At 43.0% G+C, this 20,066-nt stretch overlaps 1 protein-coding gene across 1 annotated transcript; it reads right to left on the reverse strand.

Moving 5' to 3' along the window:
• Positions 1–11,484: 11,484 nt before the first annotated feature.
• Positions 11,485–19,833, reverse strand: LOC109569224 (interstitial collagenase). Its single transcript, XM_019974544.2, has 9 exons — positions 19,652–19,833; positions 19,410–19,558; positions 19,043–19,168; positions 17,952–18,107; positions 17,702–17,819; positions 15,022–15,155; positions 12,962–13,124; positions 12,365–12,468; positions 11,485–12,188 (listed from the first exon to the last, which is right to left on the reverse strand). The coding sequence occupies exons 1-9, from the start codon at positions 19,801–19,803 to the stop codon at positions 12,079–12,081; spliced, it is 1,212 nt and encodes a 403-aa protein (XP_019830103.2). The 5' UTR covers positions 19,804–19,833; the 3' UTR covers positions 11,485–12,078.
• Positions 19,834–20,066: the final 233 nt, after the last annotated feature.

Raw genomic sequence — 20,066 nt, forward strand, 5'->3', positions numbered from 1 at the left:
CAGCTGTGTCCGACTCTTTGCGACCCCATGAATCACAGCACGTCAGGCCTCCCTGTCCATCATCAACTCCCGGAGTTCACTCAGACTCACGTCCATCGAGTCAGTGATGCTATCCAGCCATCTCATCCTCTGTCGTCCCCTTCTCCTCCTGCCCCCAATCCCTCCCAGCATCAGAGTCTTTTCCAATGAGTCAACCCTTCGCATGAGGTGGCAAAAGTACTGGAGTTTCAGCTTTAGCATCATTCCTTCCAAAGAAATCCCAGGGCTGGTCTCCTTCAGAATGGACTGGTTGGATCTCCTTGCAGTCCAAGGGACTCTCAAGAGTCTTCTCCAACACCACAGTTCAAAAGCATCAATTCTTGGGTGCTCAGCTTTCTTCACAGTCCAACTCTCATATCCATACATGACCACAGGAAAAACCATAGCCTTGACTATATGGACCTTTGTTGGCAAAGTAACGTCTCTGCTTTTGAATATGCTATCTAGGTTGGTCATAACTTTTCTTCCAAGGAGTAAGTGTCTTTTAATTTCATGGCTGCAGTCACGATCTGCAGTGATTTTGGAGCCCAAAAAATAAAGTCTGACACTGTTTCCACTGTTTCCCCATCCATTTCCCATGCAGTGATGGGACCAGATGCCATGATCTTCGTTTTCTGAATATTGAGTTTTAAGCCAACTTTTTCACTCTCCTCTTTCACTTTCATTAAGAGGCTTTTGAGTTCTTCTTCACATTCTGCCATAAGGGTGGTGTCATCTGCATATCTGAGGTTATTGGTATTTCTCCCAGCAATCTTGATTCCAGCTTGTGCTTCTTCCAGCCCAGCATTTCTCATGATGTATGCTGCATAGAAGTTAAATAGGCAGGGTGACAATATACAGCCTTGATGTACTCCTTTTCCTATTTGGAACCAGTCTGTTGTTCCATGTCCAGATCTTACTGTTGCTTCCTGACCTGCATACAGATTTCTCAAGAGGCAGGTCAGGTGGTCTGGTATTCCCATCTCTTTCAGAATTTTCCACAGTTTATTGTGACCCACACAGTCAAAGGCTTTGGCATAGTCAATAAAGCAGAAATAGATGCTTTTCTGGAACTCTCTTGCTTTTTCCATGATCCAGCAGATGTTGGCAATTTGATCTCTGGTTCCTCTGCCTTTTCTAAAACCAGCTTGAACAACTGGAAGTTCACGGTTCATGTATTGCTGAAGCCTGGCTTGGAGAATTTTGAGCATTGCTTTACTAGCGTGTGAGATGAGTGCAATTGTGTAATAGTTTGAGCATTCTTTGGCATTGCCTTTCTTTGGGATTGGAATAAAAACTTACCATTTCCAGTCCTGTGGCCACTGCTGATTTTCCAAATTTGCTGGCATATTGAGTGCAGCACTTTCACAGCATCATCTTTCAGGATTTGAAAGAGCTCAACTGGAATTCCATTACCTCCACTAGCTTTGTTCATAGTGATGCTTTCTAAGGCCAACTTGAGTTCACATTCCAGGATGTCTGGCTCTAGGTCAGTGATCATACCATCGTGATTATCTGGGTTGTGAAGATTTTTTTGTACAGTTCTTCTATGTATTCTTGCCATCTCTTCTTAATATCTTCTGCTTCTGTTAGGTCCATACCATTTTTGTCCTTTATCGAGCCCATCTTTGCATGAAATGTTCCCTTGGTATCTCCAATTTTCTTGAAGAGATCTCTAGTCTTTCTCATTCTGTTGTTTTCCTCCATTTTTTTTGCACTGATCGCTGAGGAAGGCTTTCTTATCTCTTCTTGCTATTCTTTGGAACTCTGCATTCAGATGTTTATATCTTTCCTTTTCTCCTTTGCTTTTCACTTCTCTTCTTTTCATAGGTATTTGTAAGGCCTCCCCAGACAACCATTTTGCTTTTTTGCATTTCTTTTCCATGGGGATGGTCTTGATCCCTGTCTCCTGTACAATGTCACAAACCTCAGTCCATAGTTCATCAGGCACTCTATCTATCAGATCTAGTCCCTTAAATCTATTTCTCATTTCCACTGTATAATTATAAGGGATTTGATTTAGGTCATACCTGAAGGGTCTAGTGGTTTTCCCTACTTTCTTCAATTTAAGTCTGAATTTGGTAATAAGGAGTTCATGATCTGAGCCACAGTCAGCTCCTTGTCTTGTTTTTGTTGACTGTATAGAGCTTCTCCATCTTTCATTGCAAAGAATGTAATCAATCTGATTTCGGTGTTGACCCTCTGGTGTTGTCCATGTGTAGAGTCTTCTCTTGTGTTGTTGGAAGAGGGTGTTTGCTATGACCAGTGCATTTTTTTGGCAAAACTCTATTAGTCTTTGCCCTGCTTCATTCCGTATTCCAAGGCCAAATTTGCCTGTTACTCCAGGTGTTTCTTGACTTCCTACTTTTGCATTCCAGTCCCCTATAATGAAAAGGACATCTTTTTTTGGTGTTAGTTCTAAAAGGTCTTGTAGGTCTTATAGACCCATTCAACTTCAGCTTCTTCAGCATTACTGGTTGGGGCATAGACTTGGATTACTGTGATATTGAATGGTTTGCCTTGGAAACGAACAGAGATCATTCTGTCGTTTTTGAGATTGCATCCAAGTACTGCATTTCGAACTCTTTTCTTGACCATGATGGCTACTCCATTTCTTCTGAGGGATTCCTGCCCGCAGTAGTAGATATAATGGTCATCTGAGTTAAATTCACCCATTCCAGCCCATTTTAGTTCGCTGATTCCTAGAATGTTGACATTCACTCTTGCCATCTCTTGTTTGACCACTTCCAATTTGCCTTGATTCATGGACCTGACATTCCAGGTTCCTATGCAATATTGCTCTTTACAGCATCTGACCTTGCTTCTATCACCAGTCACATCCACAACTGGGTATTGTTTTTGCTTTGGCTCCGTCTCTTCGTTCTTTCTGGAGTTATTTTTCCACTGATCACCAGTAGCATATTGACACCTACTGACCTGGGGAGTTCATCTTTCAGTATCCTATCATTTTGCCTTTTCATACTGTTCATGGGGTTCTCAAGGCAAGAATACTGAAGTGGTTTGCCATTCCCTTCTCCAGTGGACCACTTTCTGTCAGACCTGTCCACCATGACCCGCCCTTCTTGGGTGGCCCCACAGGCATGGCTTAGTTTCATTGAGTTAGACAAGGCTGTGGTCCTAGTGTGATTAGATTGAGTAGTTTCTGTGAGTATGGGCGACTGCAACTGGTGCATTCAGCACGGGCGGCTGCGACCGGGGCATTTAGCGTGGGCAGCTACCCTACATCCAAGGTCAGGGGCAGAAGCCGGGAGGACCCCATGCCCGAGAGGAGATGGCCAAGAGGAGTTTCCCCACATCCGAGGTCAGGGGCAGCAGCTGAGAGCCAGGCTGCGACGGCACAGGAACAGCTGAGAGGAGCTACCCCACGTCCGAGGTCTGGGGCAGCGGCTGGGAGGAGCTACCCCACGCCCAAGGCCAGGGACAGCAGCCTGGAGGAGCAACCCCACCTCCAAGGGGCAGTGGCTATGTGGGCACAGGAGAGCCTAGAGGAGCTATTCCACGTTCAAGGTCAGAAGGGGTGGCAGTGAGAAGATATCCCTCGTCCAAGGTAAGGAGCAGTGGCTGCGCTTTGCTGGAGCACCTGTGAAGAGATACCCCACGTCCAAGGTAAGAGAAACCCAAGTAAGACGGTAGGTGTTGCAAGTGGGCATCAGAGGGCAGACACACTGAAACCATACTCACAGAAAACTAGTCAATGCAATCACACTAGGACCACAGCCTTGTCTAACTCATGTACTTTTTAGTGGACTGCTAATCATAGATAAAAGAAACACCGCAAGGCTGTGAAAGTTATACCAGTCTCTTCTCCCACAATGTACATCTTGAGACAACATCAAAATAAGATTAACCAAGGAGAATGGTCTCTGGACAAGATGTCTCTGGGCAGGATATATTATATCCATATAATTAAGAGCGTAGACTTTTGAAGAAAAACAGGTTCCCACGTAAGATATATTGTTTTGTCATGTAATCATTAGCTCTGGGCTTAAAGAAAGTGAGTGTTAGGCTAAAGATTGTTGACATAGAAACTCAGAGCTTAGGGAAAAAAGTCCTACATGACTAAGGTGAAGGAATGTAAAAAAAGTTTGCCTCCTTCTCCTCCTTGAGTGCCCAGGACTCCCTATCAACCTACCTAAGAATAACTCTCAATACCATACTGGGGCTTCCCTGATAGCTCAGTTGGTAAAAAATCTGCCTGCAATGCAGGAGACCCTGGTTTGATTCCTGGGTTGGGAAGATCTGCTGGAGAAGGATTACCCTACCCACTCCAGTATTCTTGGGCTTCCCTTGTGGCTCAGCTGGTTAGGAATCTGCCTGCAATGCAGGGGACCTGGGTTTGATCCCTGGGTTGGGAAGATCCCCTGGAGAAGGGAAAGGCTACCCACTCCAGTATTCTGGCCTGGAGAATTCCATGGACTGTATAGTCCATGGGGTCGCAAAGAGTCAGACATGACTGAGGGACTTTCACTTTCACCATATTAACAATTGAAGACTAAAAACTACATGATCATCTCAATATATTCAGAAAATGCTTTTGACAAAATTTAAAACTCATTTACGATTAAAAAAAAACTCTCCACAAAATCGATATAGCTGGAACACACCTCAATATAATAAAGGCCATATATGACAAGCCCGTAACCAACATAGTCCTCAACGATGAAATGCTGAAAGCCTTTCCTTTTAAGATCAGGAATAAGTGAAAAAAATGCCTACTCTTTCCACTTTTATTTAGCACAAAGTCCTAGATGCTATAATCAGACAAAAAAAGAAATACAAAGAATCCAAATTAGAAAGGATGAAATAAAACTGTCATTGTTTACAGACTACATAATATTATATGTAGAATATCTTAAATAAGCTATTAAATGAATTCAGTAAATTTTAGGACACAAAGTTAACATATTAGAAATTTATTGTATTTTTATACACTAATAATGAACTATCAGAACGAGAAATTAAGAACATAATCCCATTTACAATTGCATCAAAAAGAATATAAAATTCCTATGAATAAACATAAGCAAAAATGGTAAATAACTAGTACTCTGCAAGCCATAAGACACTGATAAGGAAGCTGAAAATGACACAAACAAATGAGAAAATATACTGTGTTATGAATTGAAGGGGCAATATTGTTAACATGACCATACTTCCCAAGGCAGTCTACAGTTTCAATGCAATCTCTATCACACTATTAAAGGCATTTTTCACAGAACTGTACAAAATCTTTAAAAATTTTTGTGGAACCTCAAAAGACTCTAAATAGTCAAAGCAACCTGAAGAAAGTAAAACAAAGCTGGAGGTGTAATATTCCCCTGATTTCAAGCTATACTACAAAGCTACAGTCATCAAACAATATAGAACTAGCACAAAAACAGATCATACATCAGTGACAGAAAGCCCAGAAATAAACTGACACTTATATATTCAATGAATCTACAGCAAAGGAGGCAAGGATATTCAATGAAGAAAACAGCCTTTTCAATAAACTGGTACTGGAAAAACTGGTCAGCTACAGGCAAAAGAATCACATCATATACAAAAATAAGCTCAAAACGGGTTGAAATCTTAAATGATTTTAAGACTATAAAACTTATAGAGTAAAACATACACAGTATGCTCTTTGACAGTGGTCTTAGCAATACTTTTTTTGAGTCTGTCTTCTCAGCAAGGAAAATAATAGCAAAAATAAGCAAGTGGGACAAAAATCAAAATAAAAAGCTTTTGAATAGGGAAAACACTATGAAATGAAATGAAAAGACAGGCTATTGAAATGAAATGAAACGAAAGGCAGCCTATTGAATGTGAGAAGGTATTTGCAAATGATATATCTAATAATGAATTAATATCCCAAAACTACAAAGAATTCTTACAACTCAACATTAAAACAAACAAACAACCTGATTTAAAAATTGGTGGAGGACCTGAATAGACATCTTTCCAGAGAAGACAGGCAGATGGCCCACAGACACATGAAACGATGCTCAACTGCCTGACACCTGTCAGAGTGGCTATCAACCGGAAGACAACAAACAGCAAGGACATGGAGAGAAAGCAACTCTTGTGCCCTGTTGGTTGAATTGTAAGTTGATGTAGCCATTATGGAAAACAGAACGGAGTTTCCTTGAAAACTAAAGAGTGAACCGCCATCTGTGATAGTGAGGTAGGACAGCAACTTCACTTCTAGGTGTTTTTCTGAAGAAAGAAAAAACACTAATTCCAAACGATGTATGCACACCAATGTTTATTGCAGCATTATGTACAATAGGCAGGTAACCTAGGTGTCCACTGGTAGATAAATTGATAAAGAAGATGAGGCATATATACACATAATGAAATGTATTATTCAGTCATAAAGAAAAGACTTACAATTTACCACGACGTGGATGCAACTAAAGGACATTATGGCTTAATGGAATAAGTCAGACAGAGACTGATAAATACCACTTCATCTTACTCTATGTGGAATCTCAAAAAGATGAAAAAAAAAAAACAACAAGCAAGTATAACAAAATAAAAACAGACTGAGAGATACAGGGTCCAAACAGGTGGTTGTCAGAGGGGAGGTGGGTGGAAAGGGGTGAAATAGGTTAAGGAGATTAAGAGGTACAAATTTTCAGGTGTAAAATAAATAAGCTACAGGGATATACTATGCAGCAGAAGGAATAGGGTCAGTAATATTCTAATAACTTTACAAGGAGACAGATGGCTAGACTTATGATGATCACTTCAAAATGAATGTAAATGCGAAATCACTGTATAGCATATTTGAAACTAACACAATATTGTACATCAACTATACTTAGTAAAAAAAAAAAAAAAAAAACATTTTTCAGTGTATCTGAGTGAGTGAGTGAACTCACTCAGCCGTGTCCCACTCTTTGTGACCCCATGGACTGTAGCCCACCACACTCCTCCATCCATGGAATTTTCTAGATAAGAGTACTGGAGTGGGTTGCCATTTCCTTTTCCGGGGCATCTTTCCGACCCAGGGATTGAACCCAGGTCTCCCGTATCACAGGCAGACGCTTTACTGTCTGAGCCACCAGGGAATCTATAGAAAGCGAGGGACATCTCCAAACTCTCAGTCACTCCCACACAAGTCTGATGTGTAAGTAACTTCCTGCTTTAGCTAGGATTTGAGCTACACTGAGACCTGACTTTAGTCCTTTGCCTGAAAACAATGAGGGGTGAAGGAGACAATTTGGGAGGAGGACAGGAATTATCCTGTGAGATACTGAGTCAGATACAGTCTTCGTGTATTCTCTATGCAAGGGTAGATTGTCCTCCTCTGTAAGGAGGGACATACTACTTCTACACATGTGGACTTACAGACAAATTTAGGTGTTTAAGGTTTTCAGGTTTGTGTGCCCATTATTTCCAGCTAGAAAATGTCCAATTTTGCAATTAGGTCTGGGACTTATTTTCAGCATGGTCTATAATAGATGAGGAGTTTTTAAAATGTTGCCATTAATATCTGTGAGCTTTCACAAAGTGTCTTGAGATATTTGGCTTCTCTGAGTCTATTACTTTCTTTACTAAATTCCTAGGGCAGTTAATCAACCCACTCTACATTTCTTACCTTCCTTCTCATACTGTTGAAATGTCATAGGCACCTGATAATCCAACACCGCACCATTCATCTTCATCTTTTCATAATCAGCCCCAGATGAAAGTCTTAGTAACTGTAATGCCACTACATACCACGCACGAGTTATCTTAATTTATTATTCCTAGAAAGCAGGGCCTGGGACAAAAGTTTAAGGGTAACCCAGTGGGGCTGGATTGAGAGGCAAGGAGACACAATCAGGGAAACCAGGAGGGACGATACGCAGATGAATTCTCAACTGGACAAAGATAAGTGTTGCTTAATATGAGACTGTCTGAGGGGCTATGGGAAATATTTCTTAGAAGCATCCTTCTGAACAAAGAAAAGGAAGTGTGTTTATTCACCCATTCCTCTCACACTAGTAAAATATTTGCCCCACAAACGATTAATCTTGTCAATTCTAGGTTGTATGTGCATGAATTCCAAGTGAGTTCCACAGCAGAGATGGATGGAAGAGCAACAGAAAAGGGGGAAAAACCCTAGAGAAGGAAGCTAGAAACACCCTGCACAGGCCCAGCAAGAACCGCTGTTAGAAGCTGGTTTAGCACCTGAACAGAGCCAGCCACCACGGTTGTGGTGGAATAACAGAGATGAAGCCAGGGAAGAATCTGAAGAGTTTCTGACAATCTCTGTGACTCAGCAATTGTACTGTTTGGTGTCCAGTCAGCAGAAAAGCCTACATGTGTGCCACATTACTTATAAAAGCCCCCAAATGGTAACAGGGCTTCCCTGGTGGTTCAGTGGTAACGAATCCACCTGCCAATGCAGGAGACATGGGTTGGGCAGATCCCCTGGAGAAAGAATGACAACACACTCTGGTATTTTCACCTGGGAAATCTCACGGACAGAGGAGCCTGGTGAGCTACAGTCCACAGGGTCCCAAAGAGTCAGACACGACTTAGTGACTGAACAACAACAACAACAAATGGTAACAACCCAAAGTCAGTGGGTAAAGTGCAGAGTGATAATGTTCAACACAGTAAGGCAGATAGAGAATATATACGCTTGAATCAATTTAGTTAAAAATGAGTGAGTTTAGCCGAAGGTCTTAGCAGGTGGGGGCACAGTGGTTTCTTTGGGGGACAGAGAGTGTATCGAGAGTGCTCTTGGCACTGCCCGTGCTCCCCGTCGGCGCCCTGGTGGATACCGCAAGGGTCAGCTGCTACAGCTCCCAGTTGTCCCCGGTTACTTTGCCGAGTGAGAGCGTCCTTCCTGGGAGCTACACCTGTCTCCCCAAACCAGGCCTCAAGTGATAACGGTTGACACAGGGATGCAAAAGCTAGTTCCTTTGCCTTAAGGTAGGACTAACGGTAATTCAGTTTTTGCTCCAGAGTTCCTTGCCCATGAGACCAAAGCAAAGCTCTGTCTGAGATCGCGTTCTTCAGCATTCTTTCGCTTTTTCCTGCTCTAAAGTGTTTTTTCCCCTCCTCCTGAGAGCACTCCTCCCCCACTGAAGGCACCTAGATCCCTGTTTCAGGCCCTTATTCTAGAGAAAGAGCTAAGAGCGAGCTGAGCCGTGACAGGATTGTGTGCGGGATACACACTGTCTTGTGAGATGCCTCCTGCATCTTTGGTTAAGACATAAAACACTTGTTGGTTTGACTCACCATTTGAAATTAATATAGGATCCTACTCATCAATGGCCAAACGATGAATCCTTTAAACTGGCACTATTTGAAAGGGAGATTATTTTGAGAGTCCTCATCATCAACAGCTGTCGTACCGGCACTTAGGGAGGATCAAATTGAAAGCAGGTGGCACCCCTGCAGCTGCAGATGGAGAGCCATCCTTATCACCAGACACAGGACTCGCAGGGCTTAGAAGCCTGTATACTCAAACTCGCGACTTCGGTTCACTGCTCCGAACAAAACTCTCCTTAGATTCTTCACTAAATTTCTTTTTCTTCTCAATTCCTCACAAATTTATTGTTTCTTTACCTTAAAAAGCTGCCTGTTTGAGGTCTCATTTCTATGACACCTCCTTGTGCATGCATTAAGTTAAATGTCTTTTTCTTCTGTTAATCTGTCTCATGTCAACTTTATTATTAGTGCTGCCACAAGGGCTAAAGAAAGGTAAGGGAGACATTTCCCCCTCCTTGACACTGGTCATGTTTTGTTTCTTGAGCTGGGTGAGGGTTCCATGGAGTTATTAACTTTGTGATAACACATCGACGGGAATATTTACATGTGCACTTTTCTGCAATTATGCTGTATTTCAATATGAGAGGGACCTAGCCAAAGGTAAGGTTATACTGCTGTCCAAATTGTTGACTTAGCTGCCTGCCTCAGAATCATGAACACCTCAAAATATTCCCAAGACTCTCTGCGTACTTGGAAGTCTGTAAATATTCTGGAATTCTCCTATGTCTCAGCACTAAAGAATCCACCTGCAGTGCAGAGATGCAGGAGGCATGGGTTCAATCCTTGGGTTGGGAAGATCCCCTGAAGGAGAAAATGACAACCCACTCCAGAATTTTTGTCTGGAAAATCCCCTGGACAGAGAAGTCTGGTGGATTACAGTCCACAGAGTTGCAAAGGGTGGGACTTGACTGAGGAAGTGAGCATGCAAACACTGAGCACCCTCCGAGGTGTGCCTGCAGCTCACAGGGCTCAGAGGCTACCTACAGGACTCCTGTCTCCATTAACACCCTCCCAACTCAGGCATGAGAAACTGGACAGTGTTCCTCTGGGAGAGCTACTTGTATGCTGGTGCTAAGTCCTAAGTCACTTCAGTCGTATCCAACTCTGTGGGACCCCATAGACAGCAGCCTGCCAGGCTCCCCCATCCCTGGGATTCTCCAGGCAAGAACACTGGAGTGGGTTGCCATTTCCTTCTCCAATGCATGAAAGTGAAAACTGAAAGTGAAGTCGATCAGTCGTGTCCGACTCTTAGCGACCCCATGGACTGCAGCCTTCCAGGCTCCTCCATCCATGGGATTTTCCAGGCAAGAGTTCTGGAGTGGGGGGCCATTGCCTTCTCCGAGTTGTATAGCTTTAACAAAATCTAAAATCTTGGTAGCTTAGCACAATGAACGTTTATTTCTTAAGCAAAATCTACTGAGGTTTTGGGTGACTGTTCAGAGCGTTGGCCCAAGAATTCAGGCTTCTTCAAGCTTGTGGAAATTCTCTCAAACTGTGCTTCTACAATGGCTTCCCCAGTGGCTTGGCAATAAAGAATCCTCCTGCAATGCAGGAGACACTGGCTTGATGTCTGGGTTGGGAAGATCCCTGGAGGAGGGAATGGCAACCCGCTCCAGTACTCTTGCCTGGAGAATCCCATGGACAGAGGAGCCTGGAGGGCTGCAGTCCATGGGGTCACAAAGAGTCGGACACTGACGACTGAGCACGCATCCCACAGCGCTGGAGAAGTTTCCACTGGCATCCGGGGTTTCCATCCGGAAGTGACAGTGGTCACTTCTGGGCACACTCTGCTGGCCAGGACTATCCAGGTGCCACTTCCCACTCCTCCCTTCCACAACTGAGGGGAACTGAACTGTGGAAAATAGAACCCTTCCGTGTACTCAGAAGGAGAGAAGAGGACAGGCCTTGGAAAGCACTGCCATGCTGTCACTGAGCTTACCTAAAACCAAGTTTGGAACCCTTATGAGGGCATGGAAAATAGATCTCCCCCCTTCTGTATGATGTGAATTCCATGAGAAGGGAGAATGTCTGAACTTTTCATCTACTCTCATTTCACACATGAATATATCGCATAGTTGTCTAATTCTTATTTCAAATTTGAAAATCTCTGAGTGACTTTAAAATCAGAAATAATAACATAACAAACATAATAGAAAGTTTTAGAAACAGTAGAGACAGGGATGGCTTTATTTCAAACGTAAAACACTTTATAACAAAGTTGTCCCTTGCGTATCAGGATGGTAGTGGTGATTGCTCATACGTTCCTGAATTGTTTTCTATGGTGAAGGCTCATATCTCGTCTCTTCCTCTCTTGAGAGAAGACATCACGGAGAGTGTTTTCCACTGTCAATGTCAGAGTCTCATATTTTGCAGAAGAGTTTCTCTCATTGTAAAACTGGCCCATATGAATCCATAAGCTATAAACCTGACCTTAGTTAGGCCTCATTTGTGGAACTAAATTACAGTAGTATATAGTATATAAAAATTACATTCTAAATCATAAAAAAATGCTGAATGAGGTATAAATAAGATTATACTTTAAAATAAGATTATACTTAATAACTTTATTTTATTTAAATATATGGCCCTTCATGGAGAAGGAGATGGCAACCCACTCCAGTATTCTTGGCTGGAGAATCCATGGACAAAGGAGCCTGGTGGGCGACAGTCCGTGGGGTCGCAAAGAGTCGGACACGACTGAGCGACTAACACGACACATGGCTCTTCAGGAAACACCTTCCATAGACTTGTACAACAGACTTTTCTGTGTAACCTTGTAAACACTGCTCAATTTTTTCTGCAGTTGAACCAGCTATTAGCTTTTAGAAGAGTCAAAATTCTCTTAGTTTGGGGATCAAATTTGTATTGCCTTCTTCCATGGAAGAAATAGAAAAATCCTAGAAGTAAAACAAAGGAGACGTTATATTATACAAATGATTTCTAAGTTTAACCTGAATTATTAAATAATCCAAGTCATTTGTAAGAATAAATATTTTTGGTATTTTCTGTTCTAAATAACAATACTGATGATATTCTGTGGCAACAAAAGAGAGGAGTATATAAACTCACTTACCACCTTTCTGGAAAACAGCATCAACTTTGTTGCCAATTCCGGGAAAGTCTTCTGCTATCATTTTGGGATAACCTGCATCCATGGACTGTTTATATTCATCATACCTGGTCAAAAAATAATTGGAATGTCAGAACTATTTGTTAAAGATATAGGAATTCATCAGCAAGAACGTAATAAAAGCTTTTTCACAGATTATGTATAAAATAGGAGGTGAGATGAGGTGAGTAGGATGCTGGGTGGACTAGAAAATTTAAAAGGTCCCTCTGAATTATAACATCTAGTTCTAATTTCTCCAGTGGGTGCCATTAATGTCGAATGCAGTGAAAGATAAGTTCCTGGTGGCTGCAGCAGTTCTATGAAGATGAATGCCCTTCTCTTCACACTATCTTTCTCAATTCAGGCTCACGTTCTTCCTGGATTTCTAGGACAGATATGATCATTACTGGCCAATAGACTCTGTAACTAGACAAGCTACTGCCATTCACAGCAAAGGCAGCCAGCCCAGGCAAGATGAGACCCGTGTCTTAAATGAGTCAGTCTAGCAACTTCCACCTAGAAAGGACAGGTGTCCTCCTGTGTTCTGCACCCAGCCTTTACCTCCAGCATTTGTTGGCAACAAAGAAGTATGTTTTCCCAGTATCTTCCTCAGAAACAGCGGCATCGATGCTCTTCACCGTTCTCGGAAAGCCAAAGGATCTGTAGATGTCCCTGGGGTATCCGCGGAGCACATCCTGCCCCTTAACGGCCCAGTACTTGTTACCTGCCAATCAAGAAACCGGGATGAAAACCCTTGCCAAGGGCACCAGTAGACAGGAAGCAGATCTCCAGCTAAATGCTTACTCTCACGTGCGAGGGCAGTGTCCCCACGTCACATCAGAATCATTTAGGGAGATTTTTTTGTTTTTTTCTGAATACTGATGCTGGTATCCTACCCCAGACCAATTAAATTAGTATATTTGAGTTTTTTTTTTCCTGGATGATTCTAATCTGTAGCGAGCCTTGGGAATGACTGGCTTATGGAGCTGGGGACCTCTTTCCAAAGTTCAAACGACTAAAGAGTTCATCATGCCACCACAGAGATAGAAATCTTTGCTTCTCCAGGTTGCCCACAGGCTGCAGAAGTTCACCCCAAGGTATCCTAAAGGCCAGAGGGTTGTAATGACTCACAGTTTGTAATGACTTGCGACCCTGGGTAGAAATCATTACATCTAACTAGAAGACGGTTCCAAATCCTTAAATGTAGGCTGTGTCCAGATGCTGCACGTTTCACTCAGTAAGTGAAGTGAAAGCTGCTCAGTCGTGTCTGACTTTTTGTGACCCCATGGACTATAGTCCATGGAATTCTCCATGTCAGAATACTGGAGTGGGTAGCCTTTTCCTTCTCCAATACTTAGTAAACCCCAAGTCAAATAAAACTGGTCTTACATCTTGAAGCCAGCATTGTTCTTATTGCACAAATATTTTTATTTATCCCTCGGGGAGGGGGGGCACTTTGAAATTTTGTGTATCTAAAATCCTATTTATTTTCATTATAAAAGAGCTAGAAAGCTCATTTCAAAGTTTATTGCCCATCTGAATTGTTTTCAGTTCTTTGCCTTCAGAGTATTACTGGGACAGGTGTCTTCATGTTTGTCTATAACTATGCCAATCATATATTTGCAGAAAAACTGTTCCTTGGCATAGTGTTGTCAAAGTAAGGAGCTGATCGTTGGATTGGGGTTTTATTCTGATAGAATCAAAAAGTTTGCCTCATTCAATTCGTGGTAATTAGGACTTTTCACACTTTAAGTTCATATGAATTGCCTGGGAATCTTGGTAACATTCAAGGCGGTCTGGAGTAGGATCTGACGACACCGGTAGACTTTGTGGGCCTTATGCTAAGTGAGATTCTGTGATTCTCACAGACCGGGGACAGCGTCAACGCCCCTGGTCTGCAAGGCATACTCTGATGGCAAGGTTGCAGAGCCCCCATCTGGCTGTCGTGAGGCAGCTTCTCCTTTCAGGAAAGCAACTGGCGGAAAACAGGCTCTAGGAAACCAAGCGACTTCAATGTTCCTCTCAGTTTTATTCCTGGACACCCCAGGGAGATGGAGAGGATTTAAAATACATAGTTTGCACAGAAAATCCTTTCCTAAGTCCAGATTCACAAACAAGCCAGGAAATCTGTGTCTCAAATTTTTTCCCTTAGAAATGCACTCTGCAATTCTTAGCTAAGGGGATGGACTCCCACTGACATGGTATGACTGCTCAGTTTGTCAAAGTCCATGGAAAGAAAGTCAGTAGTAATCTCATACATGAACCCCAAAGCAGAAGAAAACTTAATTGGTAAAAAGTGAAAGTGAAGTCGCTCAGTCATGTCTAACTCTGTGACCAAGTGGACTGTAGCCCACCAGGCTCCTCTGTCCATGGGATTTTCCAGGCAAGAATACTGGAGTGGGCTGCCATTCGCTTCTCCAGGGGATCTTCCCACCCAGGGATGGAACCTGGGTCTCCCGCATTGCAGGCAAATGCTTTACCCTCTGAGCCACCAGGGAAGCCCCAACTGGTAAAAACTGAGAGCTAATTGGACAGAGGAGCCCAGCAGACTACAATCCATGGGGTTGCAAGAGTCAGATGTGACTTAGTGACTAAAGAACAACAAAAATTGAAAGTATTACCTTTGAAAAACCGGACCTCATCCCTGTCGGCAACCTCATAAGCAGCTTGAAGTCCATTTGGGAGTTGTGGCCAGAAAACAGAGATGAAATTGAGCTCCACTTCTGGGTACAAGGGATTTGTGCGCATGTAGAACCTAATTTGAAAAAAAAAAAAGGTTTTGATGAAATACATAGCAAGTTCTGGTGTCATCCAGGCCCTTCTACGGCTGGCATTGGTGGCTTGTGGGTTAGTGTTTAACACGTGGCTCTCCAAAGTGGAGGTGGAGAGGAGTTCTGGTCTGTAGCCTTTGCTTACTTTCTTGGTGGAAATACTCCAACCACTGCAGATTTCAAGAGATTTGAAGTGGTACCTCACTGTATAGTATTTCCCCCATACAGGCATAAGCCATCTCAGGAATATAAACAAATAGAAAAATATAGCAAAATAATTGCAAAGGGATGCAAAGGGATGGGGCCTTCCCTGGTGGCTCAGACGGTAAAGAATCTATCTGTAATGGCGGAGACCTGAGTTTGATCCCTAGGCTGGAAAGATCCCCTGGAGAAAGGAATGGCTCCCCACTCCTGTATTCTTGCCTGGAGAATTCCATGGACAGAGGAGCCTGGTAGGCTAAGGCTACAGTCCATGGGGTCACAGAGCTGGACACGACTGAGTATCTAACACACACGCACACACATACACACACACACACACACACACACAAAAGGATGAGTTATAATTATTTTTAGTACCTTTGGTTTAAATATAATTTTAAATTGATATAATTAAACTTTTAATAATGCTGTTTAACAACCAGCTTGCAAAACTCTCCAATGGCACTGGCTAGAACACAACACTAGCATTCTGCATTTTGTACAAACTCTACCTACTTCATGTCCTACCTCACAGAAATCCTGTAAGAGATTACTTCCATCTCACGGATTAGAAACTGAGGCCAGGGGGGCAGAGGGAGGTGTCCAAGGCCAGGCGACTGATAAGACGCAAAGGGTAGTTTAAACCCTAGCCACTCCCTGTGTGCTCCTGAGACCGGCAGTTCCAAAGTTGGTTCTGCAGTCCCACGTGTGCTAAGTCACTTCAGCCGTGTCTGGCTCTGCCTATTATTTGTTAATGACAAAGTTGACTCCACGGTCCACAGGGACTGGGGTGAAGACAAAGCATGAACTGTCGTGTGGATCCGCAGGGCAGACTCTGGACTTCCGATCCAGTGGCCTCTGCCTGCCTGTGAGACCTGGGGCAGGCCAGTCGCCGTCAGTTTCCTGCCGTCCGTGTCTCCACGACTTGGTGACATCTAGATGACCTCAGTGTCCTCTCAGGTCTTGTGGACCTTAGACTCGGCCCTGTTCTTCGGGGTCATCCCTCAAGTACTTGCTTTGATGAGCTGTCCTGAGGTACTGAGAGCTTTCCTTGAAAGCCGTATCTTTCCTAGCACTCCCCAGCACTGAGCCACCCCCTGCATGTATCCGTCCTTACCTCTTAAACTCCAGATAGTAAAGCACAGGCTGGGAAGCAGGAGGAGCTGACTCTCCTGCCTTCTGGGGCAGCTATGACTGTGACCCAGGAGAACAGCACTCCAAGAGGAAAGCGGGGAGAAGCCAGCCTTCTAAAGCACCCCTACTTTCTATGCATGCTGGGCTGTGCCGTTCAGAAGAAGACTGTTACTATTTTCCTGGTCCTTTAGGAGTCAGAACTGTATGCAGAGCAGCCCTACTCCTTGCACACAAGGGGACCCTAGACTTCTCGAGGTCTCATGCTGCCTAGGGAGCTCTGGGACCCTCCTCTGAGGACGGAAACTCACTGTGACCATCCATTCCCCACCCCCTGCCGGGATCTCATGAGCTTCTGGGGGTTCTCCCTGCGCCTACATGTCTTTGCCTCCTCCCAAGGTTGGGGGCACAGAGACTTGTTATGACCACAGGCTTTGGAAAGGCTGTCTTTTCCAAGATGACACTTCAAAGGGGTCTACACAACCCTCATCATCATGATAGTGCTGTGAAAAGGACCAATTTCTCCTAACAAAATTCTGATGTACTTAACCATCCCAAAGAGTGACAAAAACGGGAAGAGGCCTGAAGCAGAGTTCAGAAGACCGATTACTGCTCTGCTGCCAGTGAACTCGGTACCCTAAGGATCTCTTTCCTTTTCTCTGCTTTGCTAAGTCCCTTCAGTCGTGTCCGACTCTGTGCGACCCCATAGATGGCAGCCCACCAGGCTCCCCTGTCCCTGGGATTCTCCAGGCAAGAACACTGGAGTGGGTTGCCATTTCCTTCTCCAATGCATGAAAGTCAAAAGTGAAAGGGAAGTCGCTCAGTCGTGTCCGACCCTCAGCGACCCCATGGACTGCAGCATCCCTGGGATTTTCCAGGCAAGAATACTGGAGTGGGGTGCCATTGCCTTCTCTGCTTTACCTATCTGTAAAATGGAATTATATTTACTGATTTGCTACGTCACTGGTAAGTTTTCTGAGAATCAAGACACAGAATACGTGCTGGGAAAAAAGTTGTTAAAAATTCATTATGTTGTGCAAGAGCAAGCTATTTTTTATGCTTAATTATAACTACAATTATGTATATAAACAAATGTAATAAATAATATGTGAAGCATAGTAGTAGCCCATATAGCCCCATAGTAATGAGTCCTATTATTATTACAAATACAAAATGCAAAAAAGAACTGTTGTCCTACCGGTCTTTGAAGAACATCACTTCTCCCCGAATTGTAGTTATGGCATCAAAAGTTAGCTTGCTATCACACACTTCTGGGGTTTGTGGGCCGACTGGCTGAGTGGGATTTTGAGAAGGTCCTAAAGGAACAAGAGATCTGAAGTTAGTTCTGCCTGGCTTTGGAAAACTACATAACCAATGAAGGCTTCTTAAAAGATAGACAACGGATGTTTTAAGGACCACCTGTCTATGCTGTGTTTCTTTATACCCACCGTAGATGGCCTGGATCCCATCAATGTCATCCTGAGAAAGCTGAACATCACCACTGAAGGTGTAACTGGGGTACATCAGAGCCCCAATGTCAGTAGAATGAGCAAGTCCAAGGGAATGGCCAAATTCATGCGCTGCCACCCGGTACAAGTTATAATCTAAAAGGGACAAGAAACCCATTTGCAATTATTTGAAATGTTTTCAGTTTGGAGACATTTAAGTAAGAAGTAATCTACAACTGTACAAGGATTAATGTTCTTATTTTATCAGTAGCTTTTTGAAGTATATAAACTTTTTTTCTGAAAGGTGAGAAGGATGCATTCATTAATAGTGAAGAGATTACATGCCCAGGCATGTCTGACTCTTTGCGTCCCCATGGACTGCAGCTTGCTAGGCTCCCCTGTCCATGTGATTTCCCAGGCAAGAATACTGGAGTGGGTTCCCATTTCCTTCTCCAGGGATCTCCGTGACCCAAGGATCAAACCCAAGTCTCCTGTATTTGGCAGGCAGGTTCTTTACCACTGAGCTATCTGGGAGCCAGTGAAGAGATTGGTGAAAACTTGAATTCTATGATTACAATTAAAGAGCAAATTCAGCCAACCAAGGCTCTAGCACAGAATAGTCAATCTTGTCAGTGGTTATATGGCATATATTATTTCACGGAGAAGCAATATTCTTCTATAAACACAATTTTTTTCCTATTTATAGACTGATAGATGCTTAATGCTGGAAATTTTAGAAAAAATATATAGTATCTTCTCCCTTAATTTCTAGATATCTTAATAACATTGTTACACTTTGGTGTGTTTACAGGAAAAAAAGATTCTGTGTAGATGCCCACAGGGAAAACATTAATAGTTTCAACACTTTCTCAATAGAAATTTCAGAGTAGCCCAATTGTAACCAGTAAGATGGTCTTACTAACAGAAGTAATTCTCTTATATTTTCTAAATGTGTTGTTAATTTTCTAAGTGGTAGCAGCAGAGTACCTATTTCTATTAACGCATTCTTTCAGTTAAATCAACCAATATCACAATGAAGTGAGAAGGTGGGAGGAGGGGGAGGGTGAGAGAGGCAGGACAAGCTGCCTAACCTTGGAAATTGCTGGTCCACCATTCATCATCATCAAAATGAGCATCTCCTCCGATACCTGCACCTGGTTGAAAAGCATGAGCAAGGTTTCCACCAGGTCCATCAAAGGGAGAATTGTCACGATGATCTGCAAGACACAGAATTCATCAGATGTTTCTCTAGAGTCTTATTTAGTTTAACCCAGGAGAGTAAGCATTAACTTTGCTAAGAGGCCAGCAGATTTTCAGCAAATGACATCTTGTTTCCTTCTTAAGTCTATAAAATCAACACTCTTTTTTAAACAAGGAAATCTATCTGCAAAGCTGAAGAGATTCAAGGGCAAGGAGAAGTTAAGGTAAGAATACTTTCATGCTACAAAAAGAGCTTACCTCCCCTGACAAAGGATATCATTATGTCCGCTTGACCCTCAGAGACCTTGGTGAAGGTCAAGGGTGTGACATTGCTCCAGAGTTGAAAGGCTTTCTCAATGGCTTGGTCCACATCTGCTCTTGACAGGTCTGGGGTGTAATTTTCAATCCTTCAAGTGGAATAAAACACAGACACATCAGATTTCATTTCTCATGGCTCTGATGGGAAAGAGGGTTCCCACTCTGGTGCTCAATCTGATTACCTGTAGGTCAGGTTTGTGTTCTCCCAACGAGGATTTCCTGGAGTAAGAACAAACGGAGCCACGTCGGGCACCCCACATCTGGGCTGCTTCATCACATTCAGGGTTTCAGCATCTGGTTTCCCAGTCACTCTCAGCCCAAAGAATTTTTGCATTTGCTTTAGCTTTTCAGTTACGAGGCCACCGTTTCTCTGCCTTTCAACTTTCTTCCAATTACTGTTCAGGTTGTAGTAGTTTTCCAGATATTTCTGATGAAAGATAAAATTATCGAAACACTGAATGGGAAATCCTCCAATTTTACTAAATACTGATGGTTTATACTGTCTTACCTGAAACAAAAAACTACTTTTAAAGGTTCCACTTAGGTTGCATGGTCCTTATTATCCTTATTGTTGGTGGAAGCTCATTTTGGAGTAGA

This window comes from Bos indicus, chromosome 15, assembly GCF_029378745.1.
Source record: "Bos indicus isolate NIAB-ARS_2022 breed Sahiwal x Tharparkar chromosome 15, NIAB-ARS_B.indTharparkar_mat_pri_1.0, whole genome shotgun sequence".
Lineage (NCBI taxonomy): Eukaryota > Metazoa > Chordata > Mammalia > Artiodactyla > Bovidae > Bos > Bos indicus.

What these genes read in the sequence shown, in the direction of transcription:
- LOC109569224 (XM_019974544.2), bottom strand. Translation starts at nt 19,803, where the DNA reads ATGCAAAAATTCTTTGGGCTGAGAGTGACTGGGAAACCAGATGCTGAA. An exon ending in AACACAAACCTGACCTACAG is followed by an intron (nt 19,559 to 19,651) that starts GTAATCAGATTG and finishes TTCCACTTGAAG; the next exon opens with GATTGAAAATTACACCCCAG. An exon ending in GATATCCTTTGTCAGGGGAG is followed by an intron (nt 19,169 to 19,409) that starts GTAAGCTCTTTT and finishes TGTGTCTTGCAG; the next exon opens with ATCATCGTGACAATTCTCCC.